At 34.7% G+C, this 23752-nt stretch overlaps 1 protein-coding gene across 1 annotated transcript in view; it reads left to right on the top strand.

Annotated features, from left to right (window-relative positions):
- The first annotated feature begins 1812 nt into the window (after nucleotides 1-1812).
- The window catches only part of LOC145692188 (methyl farnesoate epoxidase-like), a 37462-nt gene continuing 15522 nt past the window's right edge, over nucleotides 1813-23752 (top strand). Inside the window, exons 1-3 of the mRNA XM_081767486.1 lie at nucleotides 1813-2125; nucleotides 10462-10880; nucleotides 21359-21461. Coding sequence (XP_081623612.1) covers nucleotides 1813-2125; nucleotides 10462-10880; nucleotides 21359-21461 — 835 coding nt within the window. The remainder of the gene's footprint in view (nucleotides 2126-10461; nucleotides 10881-21358; nucleotides 21462-23752) is intronic.

Genomic DNA, 23752 nt, shown 5'->3' with positions numbered 1-23752 from the left:
AGAGTTTCGTTCTCTGCATATGTATATAACCCTAGGAATATTTTTTATCCAGCAGCTGCCACATTATAGCAGATGAAGTTGGGTTGTTGAAAACATCCATTTCTCGACGCAGTTCTACATTTTCCCCAGTATTTCGTACGCAATCTTTATTCCTTTACTGTGTGGAGTAGAAGTTGTATCACAACCAGTGAAGGCATGCAGAAATAAAATGCAGTTCACCATAAAGTCCAATGCTCTCTAAAGCTTGATATTGCTGTATATCTTATGTGGTGGCTTCGAGCCAGGAATAAACATGTAAGTTTCAGCTGTTGAGAGTGCTACCACCAGAACCACAACATCTGAATCTTCTTCAAATATTACTGACGAAAAAGATTTTGTAAGATTTGTTGCGATTAACACAACTAATATGTGTGTATCTCCAGGTGATTGATGCACAATTCAACCAGATTTCTCGAGATATTTCGTCAGAAGTGACATCAATTCGGATTTGTTCTTTGTATTAGAATGGAATTTCTGTTGAGATAAACGAACAACATGGATTCTATATTGAACAATTACGCGTATTCTTGGTTTCATTAATCATGTCCACTCTTTTATATCCTTTGCTCTAAGTCCATCATCATAACCATCAAATACAGTAATTATTTACCATTGTGTTTTGTGATAAATCAGACATATTGCTCATATAATTGGCCGCAAAAGAAATGAAAATCAAGAACTAGTGCTTTGGGACCGTCTTAGTATAGTATCAATACATACGACACATTCTAACAGGTTTAATCATTTAAAAAAACCATTTAAAAGAAGTTTGATCGATTTTTGTCGTAATTGCACTAGACTAAGGCTATTTATTCAAAAAGTCGGAAAACGCGCACTGGATATTTTTGCAGGATAACATCAGTAAAACATATTTCAATAGAGTTCATCTTCTTTTTGAAACGTTTATCTTAAACAGTAATTTCATTGAACACATAGACCTACATACAGAAAAATAGTAAGAAAGTCTACTTTCAGAGTTCTTGTGCATCCCCTCCCGATGCTACTGTTTACCTACTGTCTATTAAACTATCCGGATTCCCAGACCTATTGATACTTACCGGAAATTGCAATGAAAACCCGTCTCATATTACTAAATGATTTCTCTTTTTCTTCATGTTAAATGATTCATTCATAGTTTCAACAGAGATTGTGCGCAGTACGATGAAGTTTGAAGCTTCGTTGTGCATCTCTAATATTGTATATAGTAACAATATATATATCGTTTTAAAGCTTATGAAATTTCCAACAACCTTTATTCGAGCACTTTTTCACATTTCTAATCTGTTAAGTTGTATGGGGCAATGAAAAAATATGTCCCCTAATACAGATCACAATTTTTCACTTTATTCTAAAGTTATGCCAGAGTCGTTATTCGGAGAAACCTGACAATAACTTGTTGCATTGCCTATAATATTGCAAGTATAATAAAGAAAGAATGATCCTTCTATGTTAGTAAAGCTTAGAAGTAATGTGGCATAACCTAAGGGCATATGAAAAATCCAAAATGGCAGACTCTTTATTCAAAATGGCGGAAAACCCGCAACTGAATTTTTAAAGAATTTTCTGGAGACTAATGAGGAAGAGATCATGAACAAATTCCAGAAGGTCGCATATTTATATTCTAAATGTCTAGGTTTGGCCCGTTTTTTTTATGTAATTTGACTGGAAAGAAGAATAATTGGAATTAGAATTCTGAAAATTTTCTTTAATAAAGAAAGCAATAGTGAACATAATTTTTTCCACTCTGAATAATATTGCAAGACGCCTGAGTTCATGAATACTGTGTATGAGAAAAAGAAATATAACGTAATAGGAGATCCTTTAATTTCCATTGAAGAAGTGATGTTGGAAACTAGTAATTGTATTTTGACCTTGAATGGATTAATGACTTTTGGAACTAAAAAGGAAAGAAAAATGCTGAATTTGCAGATTGCTGATTTAACGGAAATATTGATGCAGCGCAGTTATATACAGAGTGAGATTAATTGGATATATGAAATGAAGAAATGCTTTTTTTTATCCGTGATAGTGCAGCTTTTCTGTTGTTGGCCTTTTTCTTCTGCTTCTGCTCTATCTCCTGCTGCAGGTAAGTACTTGTAATTTTATTCTATTCCTGTTCTACTTGTGCCCATGTAGAAGTCCGTGCTGATAATGATGTTCATTCTTAATAGGGATCTAGATCGGATTTAGATGATCTATAAAAATTTCCTGTACTCTCTTCCTGAATTTGGAAGGTAACTCGACTCTGTACAAATTTTGGTTAAGTTTCTGTTTTATTTCTGCCTGCCCCTCGTTGTGATTGCTGAAATGTTTGAGGTGACAATTAGAGTGCATCGAAATTCAACTTTTTTAAAACAATCAGGTTGCCCTTATTGATATTATTTGCGAAATGGGATCCATTTAACGTGCAAAAAATTGCAAGTCGATTGGTACATATCTTTAGGTGCCACAACGACCGAAAGTTTTAAAATTTTGTTAAAAAATAATTGTTATTTTTTAAAAATGTAAAATATGTACTTTTATGAAATATGGCTATCCTATGTGGTTTTGTGTTAAAGTTATATATTTTACTTGAAATAAATTCAGCTTGATGAGTCAAGTCATTCAGGTGCCACCAGTGACTTAAAATACGGACAAATGTGTCCCTACTTTTTTCATTTCTTAAAATTAAGTTGCATTGTTTGTGATTCATCAGGATCGTTAATTAGATAAGAAAGATGTTTTACATCTGCAATTCTTTCTTATTTCCAAACATAAATTATGGAAATAACCCAAAACTCACAATGAAGAAGTGGCTTCAGTTCGAGTTTCGCCCGCCCTTATGTATTAATTTTGCATATGGTAGTTCAAGTTCATATCGTTAGTCTTTTACCTCAAATTGTTTTTTGTATTAAATTCTGATATGTTTTCTGGATTGTAGTGTTGCTAGGACTAATCTATGTCATGCTTCTTGCCCACATACCGATGATGCCGCTTGTCACCAACTTCACGATTCTGTCTACAGCGTGAGTTTGACAGGGTAAGGATGTATTAGATTCATCATCCATTGAAGCCGTCTTTACATTTTCTCTTAGATTCTGCAGGCTCAAGTGTTTTGTCAGTGGTGGCTCCATCAGCGTGCATGTTGACTATTAACCATATTAACATAGTTTGTTGCTCCTAAGTTGATTTCAGGGACGACGAATTCTCGTAACGGTAGGCGATCACTAGGTTGGGTCATTTATCTTGCTTTTAGGAGTCGCTTCTAGGAAAGCTCTCGTACTTTAGCATCTTGGTGAGTCAACATTGATAGATGTAGGTTCTCAGGATGGTCGTACTACACATTTCGACGGATCACTGGATGAATTTTCCTGTATTTCGCTACCATGTGGCGAGAAATCGTAATAAGTGGCAACAAATGACGAGCTCCTTCTGCATACGACGGATTACGGATCACAGCAAACCAGAGTGGCGCGTAGACCATCATGATGTACTGGATTATGGTTGTTAGTTCAAGAGTGTTTTCTTTTGTTACTACGTACAGACGTAAGACTCTATTTGCTGCAGTTAGCCATCTGGCTTGATAAATTTTACCAGGCTTCATGTGAGCTAATTCAACTGGGAATTCTCCTGGAGAAACCGCTTGGAAGATATTCAGCAAATATTTTTGATCCGTGCTTAATGAATCCTCAGTGGAGTTGAGTTCCCAGTCTACTGGGACAGGCTGAAAACTTTGGATTGGCAACTCTTCGCAGGTTGGAAGTGCTGATCCTATTGGTTCTCTAAATGTATTTGGTCCAGTAGATTGCCGTCAATGAATTCAATCAAACGGGAGCTCCTTTGTGTGTATCATAGAGACGATTCTCTGAAAGAGTTTCTTCAGGAAGACTTCAATATGTGCCATCACACCATTCTTCCGTCCAGTGTTGGTAGCAGTATTGTGGCAATCCAAAACAACCAGATCTGAAATGGGGATATTTTGATGAACAAAGAACTTTGTAATGACTACCCTTATGCTCTCTCCTCTTCCACATGAAGGAGGACGGTGGCCAAGATAGTTCGATCCTGGCTTCTGTAGCAGTACGTAGTGACCTTTTTTCATTATTCAATGGTTGATGCCGTCTTTAGTCTCAAGGGTGGGAGTCTGATTCTTTTTTTTTTCCGTCGAAGTATAACGCTTTTACTTTGGTTGGTGCATTCGCCTCTTTAACGGATGGCGTTTCCTAAGGATTTCTTCTTTCTCCAAATCTTGCTTTCGTCAATCACCTTATCCTTGAGAACTGGGGTAACCAGTCCGTTATCTGCCAAAAGCGACGAAGCGATAATTGCGGCCTTGCGGTCTGATATATTACATCTATATACTGCATTGGAGAATGTCGGCAACCTAATTCTCATTTGTTTAGAAGGGCTAGTCCTCTTCCTTTCAAGCGCAGGAAGAAACTCGAAAGTGGAATTTGTTTCTTCTCCCGATTCATTTTGTAAACTGACACTATCGTTTTTCTTCCGGAACTATTAATTTCATTGGACTTTGGTTGATTTTTCTGGCCTGGTTTTTTTTCGCAATAAATGTTTGACACGTTTATGTGTCTCCTTTCTATCAAGTCCTGCCACACCCATATGTCGAGTGGTTCTCTGGTCAATTAAAAATTAAACCTCCAATTTAGGCACTTTCTTCTTTCTTGCACAAGTGCAAGCAACCGGATCGATGCATTTACAAGAAGCGATATCAAACAAAGTTTTGCTGGCGAACGCCTGGAATACTGCAAATTCGGAAACAAAGGAAAGGCTTGAACGTTTGCAGCTGACGGACCTTTCTGTGATGTGTAAAATCAACGCTAAAACCCGTTGCTCGCTCAAAATAGCTGCACCGCTGATTGATGCATTTTCCCAAATTTGAATTACCAGAAGGACTTGACCGATCAAGCTGAATTTTTTTCACGTAAAATATATACATTTCTCCCAAAAAATAAATACTGAGCGTAAAATGTTTTCGTAAAAGTAAATATGTATAATTTGCTTTTAAAAAATGTATTCTTTAACAAATTTTTGAAACCTTCGGCAGTTAGTGGCACCTAATGAAATTAACTAATAGTCGTGCGATATTCTATATGACATAAAGAGACCATTCGGGAAATAATTCGCTAAGGATAAGCTGATTAAAAAAGTGTTAATTCGATGCATCCTAGTGACCATGTTTTCTTGTAGGGAAATAATCTACAAGCAAGATCTCCTGGCTGGGAGGATGTTTGTCACGTTTATCATGAAAACTCTTTTGTTTAATATATGGCTGTTCCGAATTGGTTTGCAACTTGTTTCTAATTGCTGTTAATTCTTCTTTATCAATTTGTGTGTTTTGTTTAGACCGAAACGTGCATTCCGTTGAAATTCTAGGCTGATATCCAAATAATAAAAAACTAGATGGGTATATCGTCCTACATTGTATTAATGGGACTACGCTTTTCTTATCGTAGTTTGCACTTTACGGGCCTGCGAGGACCACGACTCTGTATGAACATGTGAACATAATTTAGTGGAGACCGTTCTGAACGTGTAACAAATTGACATTTTGTTCGTATAACATGTTCAGTTGTAGGTACAGCAATATAATTCGTAAATTATATAAAGAGCACAAAACAAACTATAAACTAAAATTGATATATCTAACATGAAAAGATGCAAATTTTTAAGTTACACGTACGCTTTAAAATTTATATACGACGTGCATATTTAACGTGATAAATTTTATTGTTCACAATACACATAATATTTTATGTGTCTCACTGGTACCTGGAAATACCTCACATTGCTCACACACAACAAACGTATGGTCACTACACACACTATTCTGACCTTTGCAGCATACCACTTTGGTTCTCCAGTCTCTAGAACTAGGGTACTAGTGTTTCCTTTCCTTCTGTTCAGGTCTTCCTGGCGTATCGCTTTCAACCTTGATACCACATCTTAACAAATTGTCTCTTATAGACTTTTCAAAATAGACGACTTAGCTTTTCTAAACATTAGGTTGTAATCAAATCACAAGCAAGCTCATTGATAAAACTCATTCGCTTATGATCCTTTTGGATATTTCAATTCGGATTATGATATTTGATAGCAAGACAAGAGTTTGATACAGCTACTTGTAACATATTCATGAAAAAAGCAAAAGGCCATCTTGAAATCTGTCTTTTGCAAGAATATTCTCGCAATTCTTGATCCATCAATTCGACGCCTCCTTTACTTTATTGTAGTAGTTGTAGATGTCCTGCTTCCTCTTTACGCGATTACCGCCGATTATCAAATCATGATGCCTGTTGCTGATGAGAATAATTTTTGTTGTATTAGGAACATAATTGACCATTGATACATCTTTACTAAAAACAAATTAGGAAGAGTAAATATTTCTCTTATTATTAGGTCTGCTGATGGGGAGATGCACCTGTTATTATTTCTAACTGTTCCAACCATTGATATGTTTCTTGCGAGAAGGTATTCTGCTAAAGGAATGCTTGTGAAATAATTGTCTGTTATGATACGTCCTGGGAGGGTATGGTGGCGGGAAAGAGAGGGAGGGGACGAAGGAGACTACGATTAATGGATGATATAAAAAGAGAAAGATCATATGCGAAGACGAAGAAGCTAGCGGAGAACCGTGGAGCATGGAAGCTTCTCAGCTGCGGCAAGTCACCTGCCAATAAAGGCAGAATACCTATGATGATGAAGATACGTCCTTGATATTGAATCAGGCTAGACACCAAAAGCTTGGCAACTTCTGCTGCAAGACCTCTTCGAACTGGTCTACCAATATTCTACCACAATAGAAATACACGTCAAAAGCGTAGCTAAATATAGCATCGAAAATCCAAAATACTTTCATTCAATATTTTGCGGGATTTTAGGCATGTATTGAATGAAAAGACATCCACCTCTAAATGGAATCAACTGTTCGTCAGTTGTTAACGATTTGAGGCTAGGCTGATTTAAATTGAATACATTTGAATCTGTTGTCAGACATTGTAGTGCTGTAATGCGTGTGTGAGTTGCAATTTTGAAACATACGACGGATACATTCCAACTGTTCTCGACGCCAGCCAAAAGTAGAAGTCTTAAAAACGCTAATATTTTTTGCTTGTCGACTTCTTTCCATTTCTTTGGAACCTCAGTTACTGCTCGTCTTCCTTGGAAATTAGAGATCAACACAATTTCTTCCAAAATGTCATGTGTAATGAACAGATCAAACGCAGCGCGAGGTGAATCAGTAAATGTTCTCTGCCGTGGTCCAGGAGCTGATCGTATAGGCTACTATTGTGAGATCTAGTCTGAGATTGTTTCCCCGGAGTATTTGACCAAGAACGTCCGTCCTTAGAACACAATTCTGCACTTGCAATATTCGATATTCGGCTACTTCCATATGCATCAATCATTTTCATTGGCACTTTCATTTGTATCATTTCCACTGGCTATTTTCTATATGACAATCCATATCATTACGAATATTCGAATCCTCACCATCACTAACTTCATCATTGCTCAACCAGAAGCACGTATCGTTTTCGTCCTCTTCTTCTAACATCTGGCACCTTCCGCTAGACTACTCATATTTACAAGTCGCAGTAATGAATAAGACGTGTTCAATAGACCTACACCAAACTTATGCAGTAAAATTAAATTTCGAAAGAGGGACAGAATGGAATCGAAGAATGTTTTAAAAATCTTTGCGGGACCTATTTTCAAACATGCTAAAGGTGTAATTAAAAATAATATATTTACTTCTCGAATATTAGAGTATTTTAATACAAAAAATAATTTTCAGTATATACAAATTATGAAAGAAATGTAACAGAATCTAGTTGTATCAAGCAAAATTATAATTTATAATACTTATTTCAATACTTTGAGGGAAATGAATGTCAAAGACAGAGTATGTATATGGCATAATGAATTATATAAATTTGGGCCTACATGTCCCGGATTGTGCATAATCAGGGTATAGAAAGAAAACACATTGAAGTTTCAAAAATTAAAATTGCAAAATGGAAATATAATCGTAACAATTTTGAATCTTCAACTAATGATGTCAAAAAGACTTAGCCTGAGACATATATTTATGAAGCTTTGAGTAGGAAATAATATCTTCCGGGCCTCCCAGGCCCGGATTGTACCAATAAGGGTTAATACCGAAAATAACATGCGGTGTGATGCTAGTCAGTGTGATGCTCTTGTATGAAAAATTTAAGACAATTTTGTATAATCTTATTCATTTGTTCTACCAATCTAATCGAACGTGATTGTATGCTGGTGAGTATTTCTAAGTGAAATAATATTTTTGTGTGGGCTACTGTAAACGAACAGCTCCGTGTACTGGATGATGGTCTATAAATAATGTCGTAAAGGCTCCAAATTTTAAAATGTTGTCATGTCCTAAAAAATGTCTATGTTTTCGGTAATTGTTGAGTACACTGTCTTTGCGACTAGGTAACGCGTTGCTAATTCCGTTGCTACTAATATATACTTATATCGCCTTTCATCACTTGGAAATAATCCAAGATACCCATAGACCCATGCTCTTGCAATGTTTCCTACACAATGGTGCGATAGCTCAGTCTCTATTTTCTCTCGTGACCTTTATAATTTTTTATAGTCTAGGCACGTGCGTATCTTATAAGCAAGATAACTCTTAAGATGTGGCGGATCGGTTTTCTTATAGCAGTTTTATAAGACTTTGTGAATCCGTAGTGTGGACCGGTAGCTTGCCTGTGAAAAGTTGTAAACCAAAAGTTGGCTAAACACTTTGGTATACATAAAATATATAATAGTCCGTAATCGAGAAGATTTTTTTTGCATAAAGTATGCCGTCTTTAAGACAAAAAAATCTTGTCGATGTAACTGCAGAAACTCTATTCGTTTCTTTTCCCTCTAAGACAGATAATATCTGCATAATTATCATCTTTACTCTGTTCCTTTACTACATTAGGTAAAAGATGTTTGTTCAAGTCGTCAGTTGCCGCGGTGTCTCAGTGGTAGAGCGTTTCCTTCTGGTGCTTGGGGTCCCGGGTGCAACCCCAGTCCCAACCAAGTGAACTTTGTGGTGGACAAACAACGTGTGCGTGGGTTTCCTCGGGGTTCTCCCGTTTCTTCATTCCACCATTTCATTCATTACTCATCATCACCGTCTCCTTTAACCTAACCGGCATAATCGTGGGACGTAACACTCAAAGATTTCATTATTATATTTTTTACTAATGATGTCGGGTGGGTGTTTAGAACCTAGCAAATAGTGTTTGTTGAAGTCATAGTCGCTTAAGGATAACATATCTCGTATATTTGCCAACCTTATCGGGTTGTCTATTTAGTGTAGCTAAGCACTCACCGTCCACACAAAGGTTAAATTTTCTTTTGAATAGAAAGTAACGAAATTACGTAAGGTATGTATAAGAGCATATTATTCTTTCTACAAATACTAGCCTTCTGTCCGGATTTCGTTAATCTTCTACTGTAGTAAGCGACTAATATTTCTGTGCCTGTTTCTGGGTTATCAGAAGCGAGTATGCCCTCCGCCTGTATAACAAGCGAGTATGCCAGCGTTTCCAAGCACTGCACAATATTTCGCTTCGTATTTAGATTAGTAATACCTTTGTAAAAGAAAAATCTTGGAGGATAAAAATGCTAACTTATTTTCCCAATTCAATTACTTCGTAATTATAGTATTCATAAAATTTTTCAAGTGAGTTTCGTTCCCTAGAATGTTATTATCGTAAGTATAGTCACACCAAATTAGTATCAAAGAAACAAGTACGATTTAGTGTATACGTTTATTTGTTAGTGTTTACAGAATCAATTCCCATAAACATTTAGGATTGGCAACCTTTCTATTTTGATTCTGGTACAGGTACATGTTTAGTGGCATAGGTTCAATTCATATTGTGACAATAATCATAAGTAATGAAATGAGAATTATAAAACACGAATGATATGTATGAGTTTATATATGAGGCAATATTAGGGTAAAGTAGTCATGTATATCTAGATATGTGTCGAAACCTTGAAGGGCTATCAACATAATTTAGATTTGATATGAATCCTTACATTGTGGTACAGAGAATAATAATTTAGTATTTTAGAAATTATTTTCGTAAATACCTACGCACAATCTTCTTGAAAATATGAAATTAATTTTATTGCAAATTTTAAAATTACATATCTGTTGTCAATTTTTTTTATTACAAATTTTTCCCTTGCCTTTCTAAAATGACTATATTCTATCTATGTATCTATATCAATCAATCAATCAACTTATCTCCCTATCTTTATATCTATCTATCTAGCTATTTATTTATCTATCTATGTGTGTGTGTGTGTGTGTGTGTGTGTGTGTGTTTGTGTGTGTCTGTGCAACAATTCTTTTCTGACTTTTTTACATAATTTATAAGTGTATATTAATTTCAGGAATAATATTTGGAAATATGTCCTCTGTCTTAGAAAGGAGAAGATTGTGTTTAAGATCACTAAGCTATTTGGGATTCGGAAGAAATATCATGCACTCAACGATTTCAGATGAGAGTTTACGTTTTATAACAATGTTACAGAAGAACATTCGTGAATGTGGATCCAAAATTGTGTCGATAGATCACATATTTCATGCTCCAGCTATCAATTGCCTTTGGAATATTGTTGCAGGACATACATTCAGTTACGATGATCCATTGTTGCTAGAGATGATAAATCTGATTGAAGAATTAGAAACAGCAATAACGAAGTCAGGACTGATTCTGAATGCATTTCCATCTCTTCGTTATGTTGCACCAGAATTTACATCATACAATCAACAAATAAAAGTAAAAGAGTGTATTAATGGGTATATCAAGGTAACTCATTCAATAATATCTAGTTATAATTTTTCGTTTAATTGTTTGATTTTCATTGCTGAAATTTTGAACATATTCCTTAATAGCTATATTCGCATTACATTTTCGGACAAAATACAACATTCAGTTATCAGTAATGCTACACTACCAGCGACTACTTCATATATCGGTAACTAATATGAAAATATCACAGTGTATGTAAGTAAAGAATAGTGAAGTTACTTTGATTTGAACAAAAGACAGGATACCAAAGTGAGTATGGTACCGCAATTTCATTTAAGTTAATTTTCTTTATACCAAGTACAAGAAATAATCAGAATAGATGTTAATCAATACCAGTAGCTAATATTCCATATAATAACAAATTTATTTTCTACTTCCATTGTGTTCCTCTATATTGAGACATGGAAGAGTATATCACGTTAGCTGCCAGGGGTGAATTTTGTTGTTTACCGGTAGGTTGCCAAACGTACGTACTTACATTATATTTGTTTTGTTCATATTTTTAAAAATAATGGTAATGCTGAAACATAACCTAATGCAATGTATTGAATTGCGTGAAACTTGGGGGCCCGATCGGACCTACTTGTGTATTTTTTATCAGCTAGGGCATAAATTACAGTTGAACTGGCAACTCTGTTTAATAGTCCTTTGTTCATTATTATATAAGAAGTTGTTAAGTTCCTGCTGCTTTTAGTGCTAATAAGTAGTTTCTTTGTGCAATGAAAAACGAAGAAATATGTGCAGAACTTAATGTCATTTGAAGTAAGAATATAGTGATCTAGACCTTTCTGAAAATTCAACAAATTGACGGGGACATCACAATACTGGCATCTTGTTAAAATAAATTAGAAGAAGTCATTCAAAAAGCAACAGGTAGGTCCGATCGGCCTTACAGAAACAGAAAATGCTGGTTAATTGATATTCAGCGCCTCTAGCGGCGTTAATCAGCAACATCTAACAAAACAATTACAGCATAAATATATCCTATATTGTATATATCTAACAAAACAATTAGAACATAAATATATCCTATATTGTATGTGATAGTAACACTACAGATCATTAACACTAGAGGCAGCACTTTAGAATACAAGTACTGTAAGGACAACTCGACAAATTAAAAATCGTGGTTCCGATCGGACCTACGAGGACATCTTTTTAGACCACTCCAGTAGGTCCGATCGGACCCACATGGCAGCTAACGTGATATAGAAGAGTAAAACCTGCCTGAATATGTATGTGTTACTTGACAGGAGCATACGCGACGCCTCTGAAAAAAAAAAGTATATTGCCAAGTGTATTCATAAATACTTCACTTATGTTATACTTTAAGAAATTACTTTTGACACAAAAGAATAAACCTTAAAACTGTATCTTCAATGTATTTTCAAGCTGTTTGAAACAGCACAGTTAATATTAACACACTTGTATCAGAAGCACACTTGAATCGATATTTGTTAGAATAGAATAGTGTTTATGTTTTAAAGAGGCCTGGCTTGTGAAATATATTATCTCTTGCTTTCTTACAGTGGAATATTCCAGTGTTTACTAGTTTAGTTTTACCTGTTGGGACATGCAGAAAACATTCTGAGATTAGTTCTGGAAAGTCATTTTTGCGGTTAAATAATTTACCTAAAATCAATGCATCAAATATTTATATTTCTTTCTCTCATCTTTCAAATTTAATGTTAGCAAAACTTCAAAAGGAAAGTGTAGAAACCAGTTTCCATATATGAAAGCAATTTCCAGAATTTCTACTAGATCTTTTCTTTTCTATTGCTTCATCGTACTTAGTGAAATTTGGTGTCCAAACAGTACAACAATATTCTAATTGTGATCTAACATATGACAAAAATAGTTTAATGAATGTTGCCCCTTTGTAGCAAAACTGTCCTGTCGTATAAATAAATCCTAGGTTTCTGTGTGCACTACTTGTTACTGATTCAATGAGATGAGTAAAATTAGCCTGCTGTCGAAGAAAACTTCTTTTTTCCTTTGTTTAGACAAACAACTTTCATTTATTGTGTAGACAACGTTAATTGGAGTGTCTTGCATAAGTTCTAAGTCTAAAGTAAGACCAGTTATAGTTTTAATAGTATTATCAGACATTAAATCATGTAAAGACATAACTTTATTTAAGTTTTTACACTTAATTTTTGTAAGTAAAAGATCAGAATTAGAACACATTATTTGGTTAATATTAAGATCCCCTATGCAAAGAACGGTACTTTCTAGTGGAACATTACTCTCTATAAATTGATAAAGTAGTTCATATACCAATAAATACGTCGCAATGTTTGTATGTTGTTAGGCCTTGCAATTACACATAATACGTACTGTCAAAGAGTACCTTCACTTATATCACTATCGACGAGTTTGAATACTTTATTCGCACATGTAAAATTAAGTTTTAAGTCAATATGTGATTTCCACACGTAAGAAGGCTAGCCTAGAAACAACTGGAGGATTCGAACCAAATATCAAGATCTATAACTTTTTGAAATACGATTACATATCCTTTATTCCATTTACATATGAAAGAGAAAACAAGGAGGGCATACCCTTGAAAGTTGCCCAAGTAGAAAAACACAAGTAAAATTCAATTTCGTTTGTAACCTGAGAAGAATATATGCATTTTTGTCTTATCCTTTAAATATTTGTATGAGTAAATATAACATTTTCATTCTAATGTTTCTTTTCTTTCTTTCTTCTTTGGTTTTTGCTTTTAGTCGTAAGCGAAAACGTTGTGACCCTTCAATACCTCTTATTACATTCTAGGGTAAATTAAAGAGCGGAACAATACATTTAAGGGGGATATGATCTCTCTCCTTCTTTCAAATACTTCATTTGGGGATGATGGGAAAAAAGTAAAAATTACTTCATTTTGCAAGGTGTCAGGGAGAGTTTATTTTGCAATCTTTGATACATTCAGATAACGATTATGAAGTGTGTAACAATGTAGGAATTGACAACATAAAACAGGAGATTAGAGCATGGTAATAATGCACTGTGGTTTGTCCTGGCATAGCATTGAATTAAATGGATAGTTGGTTTCTGCGGCAGTGAACCCTCGATGAATATAAAAAATAGCATTTTTTCTTGCACTTTCCAGTTCTTGTCTTTATGTTTGTTTCAACTTTACAGATGTAGCATACTTAACATTTACTGTTGAGTTGAGTTGATCTTGAGTTTTACGTCGCGTTCAGGAGCGAAGCTATCTGAAACATGGACCTCTTGATTAACGTGGAATCCTTGCCACATGAGCTCCGGTCGGGAATCGGAAACGGGTCTCCATGCCACAGGTAACATTAACCTTTGTTTAGCATTCCTATGAACTTATCATTGACTTTCTAATACTTAGTTAATTTTCGTTTTAGAGTCCCTTGCACCAATCACATCACCAGCACAACGACGTCCTCTTAACATTCCGTCTTCACTACGTAATCTCTCATTTGTTGTTTCTAGAAATGGAATAAGTTAAAGAAGATCAACTCGCTTGTCAAACTTTCATTACAATTGTATTGTATTTTTTTCTATTCCCTTATCCCGTTCCGTACCCAATTTTCTTTAGCGAATCATATAAATATCGAATTACATTCTAAACGTTGTTCCTATCCAATATGAAAAGTTAATCCGTTTCTAAGAATCAGGTGCATTCCCGGTTGTCCAGTGTTTCGGGAATTGCAACGATTCTTCCCATCATCGTGTTACAATAGCAAAAGATCAACAACGACAACAGGAAAGTTTCAGTTCTGTATGCTGTTTCTATCTTACGCAAATATTTTGCTGCTGTTTGCTAGTAAAAGTGCTATCTTAATTGTAGAACTTCCTTACAATGCTTGACTATGTAACGTTTAAATCGGCAGCATTTTAAATACAAGACTATACGTAATTATATTAGCATAATTAATTGAAAGTCGTCCTACCTAGTAAACAATTTATCAACGTTTATTGGGTTGGAAATTCCGAGTTCAGATCTAGAGGCAAGCAGTGATTATTAAAATATATAAAGCATTTTCCTTATTATATTAGACAAGTTACATTGACCAAATACCACAATATATAAAACGTCTTCTTCACTCCAAGTGCGTATTCCAATCTAGCAAAGTATCTCCAATATAACATTTGTTGTTTGTTGCGTGGAGATTGATAAAACTAACTTTAGCAACAATACATTTTTGTTACTAAAACGTAGAATGTATTAGCGCACTGGAATCTATTGAAAATGAATCATATGATTATTAATATCGGAAATTGATATGTCCTAACTAAAAAATACAATAAGTATGCACCAGCTATCACGAAACGTTTATTTGTTGACAAAACCCTTTCTCATGTTTTCCTAAGTGTTATCCCGTTTCCTCGCAATTCATTGACTCTACTATCCCATTTCTCTAATCATGACCGTCTTCTTTAGCTTCAGTTCATAACTGTGGCATATAAACTTAAAGTTATGTAGCAGCATTTCAGTAGCAAACAACAAAGTCAGATGAAAAAATGTGGAAATGAACAATTTGATCTCTATGAAACTGTAAGATAGAATATAGTAGGCAGCATAATTACAACTCACAGCAAAGAAATTTTAAAATAAGCACATTTTTGTAGCAGGATTATGCAAACAGTTAATATTTCGCTTTGTTTACTGGAAGATAGATAAATTACAAAGGAAATGAGCTAGTCACGGCTAAAGTATCCTCTATACGAAACTTACCAACTTTGGGCACAAATTTCAGGAATGAATCATTCATGTTAAAACTGATTTAATGCAAAACCCTTTGCTCGAGATTGAGAACAATTAAACCTCCATTGGAATTCACAGGCAAAATATGTTTTTAAAAAATAGAAAAGACAATGTTTAATTAAGTTCTTTTTTATATTAATTTTTGACAAATGTATCTGGTTGTGCACTTAATTTTACCCCTTCTAAGTTGGATATCAGTAAGCACGATCAAAAAATAAAGTGTAAAATACAATAGCGTACTTTTTTCATTAAGAAGTGTTAGATTCATCATCCTATAAATGCGTTACCATTTTCGTAATATATAATGTCGTATATCAACCCTCATACCTTTCATAAGATCAATTATTTGAAATATATATACGACGAACTTTAACATTTATATTAGGTATAACCAGATGATATCTTTGGTATTTGCAGAGTCTTCCGAATTGTGTTGATACATGGAAACAAACTAGATAATTAATATGTATGTTACATGCTGCTACAATTAAGCATTACATATTACTCAAAACTTACACGGCGCGTTATCTATTTTAAAGCTCTGAAATCTTGTTAACCATGTTAAGTTTCAGTGCTACAATAAATGTCGTGCATATGCACAGAGAAATAGTCAACATCTTATAGGTATATTGAAGAATTCACACTTTGATTTATTGTTAAATATTATCTTGGTATAATCACACTACATAAATCAACTTACTTACTAGTATCCTTTATGATTTATCTAAGGATACAAAAGTCATATACTGATTGCAAACTATAGTAAATGGAGTTTTCCGAACGAACCCCAGAAAACCAAATAACGGTATCTCTCAGAGATTAAGAAAACTAGGTACATCTTGAATATTGCTTTCAGTGTATGTCAGTCATGTTCCGTACATTAATTGATTCCACTGGCAAGACAGCACACTCCTAAATGTGCCATACATCTGCTGAAATACATTGGAATACTTCAGTTTCTGAACAAATGTTTAAGCAGTAACCAAAGTAAAAAAAAAACTTGATTCTATATAGTTGTTACATAATGTACATCCCATATTAATTTCCATTTTCCGATCAACGTCATGTAAGCCCCAGAAAAATGTTTCCAATGTATTTTATGTTGCTTCTGTTGCTTTGTTTTCTTGCTCGATTAACAGCTTCTTTTATTGATTTCGTTAAATCTTTGGAACATTTTCAAAGAAAACTCCAATGTATGTATCTAATAACGTTAAATTTATGAAGTATTTTATAAGAAGAAAAACAAACTTTTATTAACATTGTTTTAAGTATAGGAAAAAACATTTTAAGTTTTAAACTTGATTAATGTATTAGTTTAGTTTATTGAAATAATATTTACGCATTTATGAAAAGTTATTAACATGCTACATAAAGTTAATTACACTATTTGTATCACTTTGGAATAGACTTTGATTGTAACTTTATCATAACGAATATCTACGTTTCGTATTTTTTAGGTACACCTTATTGAGAAACTTAGTTGGCATTCCAATGTAATACTCCAGCATAAATAATGGTTCGATTCGTATTCAATTAGGATGTGCATTACAAATTAAATATTATGGCTTTTATTAGCTGAATAGGGCTTCTGGCTAATATAGCGATATACATCTTTTGTGGGTTGAGGGCAAATATTTAGTCAATCTTTCATCCTAATTATATATTCCTACTTCTGTCAAAGTTAGACTGGTAATAATAATTATTATTCTCCAAATCTAAGATTTTCTTTGCTTTTTGGAAATTTCTATATGGATGTTATATGCGTCAAGTAAGTTTCTCAGAAATGAAATTCAAATTAGGAGCTGAGCCAGTGACTTTTAAATAGAGTCACATTGAGTAGCGTCCAGTCAGGCACGTAGCCAGGATTTCGCAATAGAGGGGTCCGGACGAAATACTGTGGTTATCACACCAGGGGCTCGATCATTTTAAACTATTTTACTGGCAACATATATTCGTTCGTTTAGCAGGATTTCGTAATGGGGGGCGGGGCTGACATGAAATATTGTGGTTACACACCAGGAGATCAATCAATCTAAACTATTTTACTGGCAACATATCCATATTGGTTTGTTAGGATAATAAAAGGAGGATATGTTAGTAATTATTTTAATAAATAAACTATGAAGAAATCTTGAGTAGGATAATACAAGAAAATATTGAAAAAGATATAATTACAGAGGACATTCGAACTCGGTTCTACCTGTCTTCTTTCTTCTTCTTTTTCTTAACTTTCTTTATCCTCTCAAGGATAGGAACGAAATCTCCTTCGGGATTAAAGACATCCTATAAAGTGGATTAGTGTTGCCGAGAAATTCAAAATGGCTCATATTATTGGTGATTCTGGGCATTTCTTAAGTTCTACCTGAGAGTTTATCTTATCCAACCGGTTTGTCGATCGTCATTTGTAGCTCATAGGATTAGCATGGAGATGAAGGAATTTGGAATGTTCCATTACAATAATATTCATTTTTAACTTGACTCCTCCGTTTTTTCCACACAAAGCTCCTCATACGAAAGAGTAACCAAACGCTTGGTGTAGCTTTATATTTTTGACGATGATTCATCTTTTACTCGTTTCTTTTTGTATCATTCTTTCTTAAAATTTTTAATTTCTGGATCCGAAGGGGGGGGGGTCCGGACCGCCCTCTTGGCTACGTGCCTGGTCCAGTAAGTGACGATTACACACCGTCAGGCTGCTCAATGCCCGTGACACTATAACTATACATGTCCCGACATGAGGTAATATGATTTGTCTTTAGTTGTCCACCCACAAGAAATCCACACCTGAAATTCTGCTGTATCTTTTTCTCAGACCATATATATATATATATATATATATTGATAGATATAGACAGATACAGGTAGATATGTTTGACGTAGATATGGTTCTGACCTGGGAGTATCATTAGCTAATCACTTTGACGATAGAACTTAGGGGAGGTGAAGGAGGGGGAATTATAAATAATAAATAAAAGTTAGTAACTCCTGAACCAAACTTCCGATCAAACTTTCAAAATAGATAAGGTTCGGGTCTAGTATGTTTTTATCATTTCACTCCGACGGAGTAACGTAGGGGAGGGGGAGATATAATAACTTCAATATTTATAAAAATAGAAGTGACTATGACTATAAAAATAAAAGTGAGTTAAAAACTCCTGAACTACCCAATCGATCACAATCAAATTTTCAACAAAGATAGGGTTCAAATCGGCGAAATTTTTATCATTTCACTTTGACGATAGGTCTTAGGGCAGAAGAGAGGAGGAAAATAGATGAAGATGAATAAAACTTAATAACTCTTGATCAACCCAGCCGATCAGGATCAAATTTTCAACATAAATAAGGTTCGGGGCTTTGATGTTTTCGTCATTTCACTTTTACGTGCAAAGTAGGGCAGTGAGAGGGGGAGATGTGTTAAAAAATAAAAATAAAAAAATCTCTGCCTTTGTGACTTCATTACGCTTAAACCATTCGACAAACGATCTAACCACATTTTCAAAATAGATGAGGTTCGGACCTGGGATGATTTTTATCATTTCAATTTTACAAGAGAACTTCGGGAAGGAGGAAAGGATTTACAAAAAATTAAATAAAGTTACTCTTGAACCATCCGACCGAATTCAATCAAACTCTCAACATAGATAAAGTTTGGTCCTGGGATATTTTTTATCATTTCACTCTCACGGTGTAGCGTAGGGGAGGAGAAGGAGAAAGATATACTAAAATTAATCAATCAATGAATGTATATATATATATATATATATATATATATATATATATATATATATATATATATATATATATATATATATATATATATATATATATATATATATAACGTGAATATGCTATTGAGTTAACAACTTGAACTAGCGGACTGATCCCGATCAAATTTTCAACACAGTTGAGGCTCGGTCTTGGGATTGTATTTGTCTATTAAAGTTAACGATAGGGTAGGGAGAGGGAGGGAGGGGAGAGAGAGGGAGGAATAAAAATATGTAAAACCAAACCATCAATCTCGATTATTTTTTTTACATAGATGAGATTCGAGCCTGGGGTGCTTTTTATCATTTCATTTTGACGGTAGAGCTTAGGGGAGGGAATAGGATTTAGAGATATATAAAACTTAATAACTCTTGAACCACCGACCGATCTCGATCATATTTACAACCTAAGTGAAGTTTAACCTGAGATGGTTTTTGTCATATCACTTTGATGGTGTAACTCAAAGTTGGGAGAGGGGAGAGGTTTTTAAAAATTATCGAAACTGACCGATATTACCCAGACAGCATGTTTGCTTACCGCAAGCTTGCCTGTCGCTTTTATTTGATTTTATTTCGCTTTGGCTTATACACAAAAGCTTATTTCTGCTTAGCGCAAGCTGTAGTGGGGGCAACCCATGCTTCACTTGCGAGACGCTTTTCTTTAGATTGAAGTAAAAAGCCAGCGCGCGTTCGATTTTCAGTTGTTCTCAAAAACCACGTGACGCTGACCTCTTAACTTTCGGCGACAAGGTAGTGTTAGTGTTCGCGTTGTTAGCGTCTTGTTAGCATTCAGCTTGAATAAAGGACAAACTTAATTATTTTTTTAATTGTGCCGTCTAGTACTCTAGTCCCACGTACCTATAATATGGCTCTTTATTTCCTCATATTTCGGTAACCATGAGGCATAACGAATTATAGTATTTATGTATAAAGCATAAATGTGAACATAGATGGCAGCTGATTTGAGCCTACTTATTTCGCGAAAGAATACAGAACTGTTGCAGATATTTTAATACAAACTTCAAGTTTAACTTACACTATAAACTTTATCTGAACGCTGTGTTTAAAGTGTAAACATTTTTCTGTGTTTTTATATAAAAAGGTAGAAATTTCAAATACTCGCGGCTAATATAGCAACGTATTAGATATTTGCTTGTCAGAACTAAAACGTAACAATTATGCTTATTTTGATGTTTTGCAGAAGCGGATCTGAGACTTGGGTGTTTTCATGGTTGTGCATTTGCTTCAATAATTGGAAAGGCGAGGAGAAAACATATTGTAGCATAGATTTAGTCAGACAGTTAAATTATACTGATATCATACTGTTTTATCTAAATTCGCTTACTGCAAGTTTCCATATAACTTGTTTGGCATGTTTTCGCTTGCAATAAACTTAATAAAGCTTGCCATTGATGAGAATACGCTTATACTTGGTTTGCGTTTGAGATAATTTGACTTGTGTTTAACTTGTGAAGACAAGCTTGTGCAAGCCTTGCCCAGATGTAACTAACTAGCTTGCCACAAGCTTGCAGCAAGCTAATTGGCTTGCATAGTATAGCTTGCGGCAAGCTAATTGACCTTGCCACAGCAAGTTTGTGGCAACTTGCAGCAAGCTTAAATTGCTGTCTGGGTATTGTCAAATTCATAGTTATCGTGGTCACTAAGATGGACAGTGACACATCTGATGCCGTCTAAATCCAAATTCAGCCCGAAATGATCGAAATGACCATTATCAGTGTCAAATTCAAAGTTTTCATGATCGCTAAGATGCACAATTAAACTTCCGATGCAATGCCCCGCACCATGGGGAGGGAAGAGGGATATATAAATATCATTGAAAATGGTCAATACTGAAGAGCGCTTTAGTAATAGTAAAAAGTGAGTGACTGACGGAACATATAGTACCTTTTCTTAATTTAACCCAGCGACGCTATTATATATATAAGCCAATGTGTTGTTTCTCATTACAGACTTTATTGGAAAGGAATGGCAAGGATTACAGTAGCAATAACTTACGACATCTAATTGACTTTCTGCTACAGGAAGTGCATAAAGAAGATTCAAGTATAACTTGTGAGTCTCTGAAATTATTATTTTTGTGAATACTAATATGTTTGTCGGAATCTTTAATTAAAATAATAGATGGTCTTGCTTAGTAAATTCTTGGCGAATGTGAGCTTCTGATTATAGTCTGTTGAATTTGTGCATTTGTACGGCAGTGCAGTGTTGCCACACTTGGTACAATTGTACCAAATTCAGCCCTTTTTGTCATTCATCGGCCCGTTGGCACCATGCAGGCATTTTCAGCCCCTTTTGTGAAAAAGTTAGTACAATTCTACTCAATTCAACACCATTTAACAAATACTTGTCACATCAAAAATGTCAGTTAGACTTCCTACATCTCACGTTACTCATACTGTGTGTTGATCTCTTAGAAAATGAAGTTGAACATTCATTTTTGTGACGTTGCAACGCTTAACGCTACGAACTTTGTGTAGAAAAGTCGTAATTCGAACTATAGCGGAAAACAAATGACAGTAGATGAGCTCATCCGCGCCGCGCATGAAGGAGACGAGAAAGAAGTAGTGTGATAGAAATTTTAGTCGTCTTATTTAAATGTTTTTTAAAAAATTAATTAAAAAATCACTTTCTTGATTTAAACTCTTGGAAGAGGAGGGGAGTGTTATAGAACTTTACCTATGTTACTTTCACGTTATAGAGCCATGTATTACACTCAGGTTTAAAAGTGGATCTGAAAAAGTAGGGGGATGTATGACGACACGCCGTCCCCCGTGCCTACCTTTGCCGATTGTAATTTTTTAGAAGTGGAGGACCCCACAGATATTTTCTGAAAATGGGTAGACGGCGTTCATTCGCGTTCCCCGACATTTTACGCCTCATGGTATAAAATAATGAATTCAGCCCTTTTAGTTTCAATTTGGTACTATTTTTCAGCCCACTCCAGAGCTAGGACTGTGGCAACACAGCGCCAGTGTCTCTTGACATTGCTTACAGCATAGTATCCACTGCCTAACCAGATTCCAAGATCAATTCTCTTGTGGTGCTTGTGTTTATTCTAAATCCAGAGATTTATGAGAGCTTTTGTCATTATTATTGTTGGTTTGATTCCTGGCAATTTACAACATTGGCTTCTGTTAGCATTTATTATAAATTTAAACCAATATAAAGCCTAAGAACAGAGCAGAGTTTGTGTCTTAGAAGTTTGTATATGGCTACTAGATTCCTCTTAATTTCTTTTGTCCAATTCGAACGTCCTTATGTAGTTTGTCAAATAGTCTCGCAAAAGACGTACAATATTGATATTGCATTCAGTATGCCGTATTCTTATCTTTACATTATTGTTTAGATTCCAAGATTTCGAGATATATCTTAAGATTTCGAGGGAGTATATGTATTAAAATACCATAATCAAACAAATTATATTTTTTTATTGGAGAGGAATGTTGATTGTCATTTGACTGTAAAATTAACGGAAATGCAAACTGGAATAAATGTTGTTGTTGTTGCTTGTTAGGAGCAGAGTAACTTTTGATTTACGTCTTTTATATATAATTTTTTAAATATTTTAAAGTCAGTTTGCACAATTTTAATTATTTTGTTCTCAAGGTATAAGATAGCAACAACTACATTTCGTGTAGTTCTTACAACAGCATACAGTAACTATGCACTCATAAAAATGCTAAAACTGTATATTTGTATCTCATTGTTTAAATGCGATTCAATTTCAGTCAAAAGAATAGTTGATTATTAAATTTCATTCAATGTTAATGTTAATTATGACATTTACACATCTACTAGAGAAAGCATTAGTTCATAGTAACGTAAGTATTACATTCTATATTAAGTCCTAAATACTGTCCAGAATCGAGTCTTGTGGTCTTATATGATGTTGTCTTGGAAAATTCTGGTCCAAAGTGTTGTGGTAAGAAAAAAAGAACACTTTTTTAGGTATAATACCAAAATATGCATATCATTAGAAACAACTTTAAGACTATGCTATTAAAATCAGTGAGCGGCTGGAATATCATCGTTTTGTGCGGTGAATTGTTGTTTTCTAATTAGTTCTTTGTATACAGGAACAGCCGGAAGACTCGAGAAAGAGGTGTGTTAGTATCTGTCGCCCCAAATAAACAAGAAATAGCTGCAGCAGTAGCAACAGGTATAGGGTGCGAGGAAAAGACGCTTTTCTTTAAAGAATCTTGCATTGGCAATAGAGATCTTCACAACAATCATTAGTTCTCCGATACGTTTCTCACGTTAAAGAGCTGAATAGTCCCGGTACCAAGCTGAATGGTTATCTTGAAGTTGAGCCGAAAGGGCTTAGTCGCTGTACAAGGTTCCAC

The sequence above is a fragment of the Thermobia domestica genome, chromosome 8, assembly GCF_964235325.1.
Source record: "Thermobia domestica chromosome 8, izTheDome1.hap1.1, whole genome shotgun sequence".
NCBI classification, from domain to species: Eukaryota; Metazoa; Arthropoda; class Insecta; order Zygentoma; family Lepismatidae; genus Thermobia; species Thermobia domestica.
Note: the sequence above shows the minus strand (reverse complement) of the source record. Positions and strands in the feature narration are given on the sequence as shown.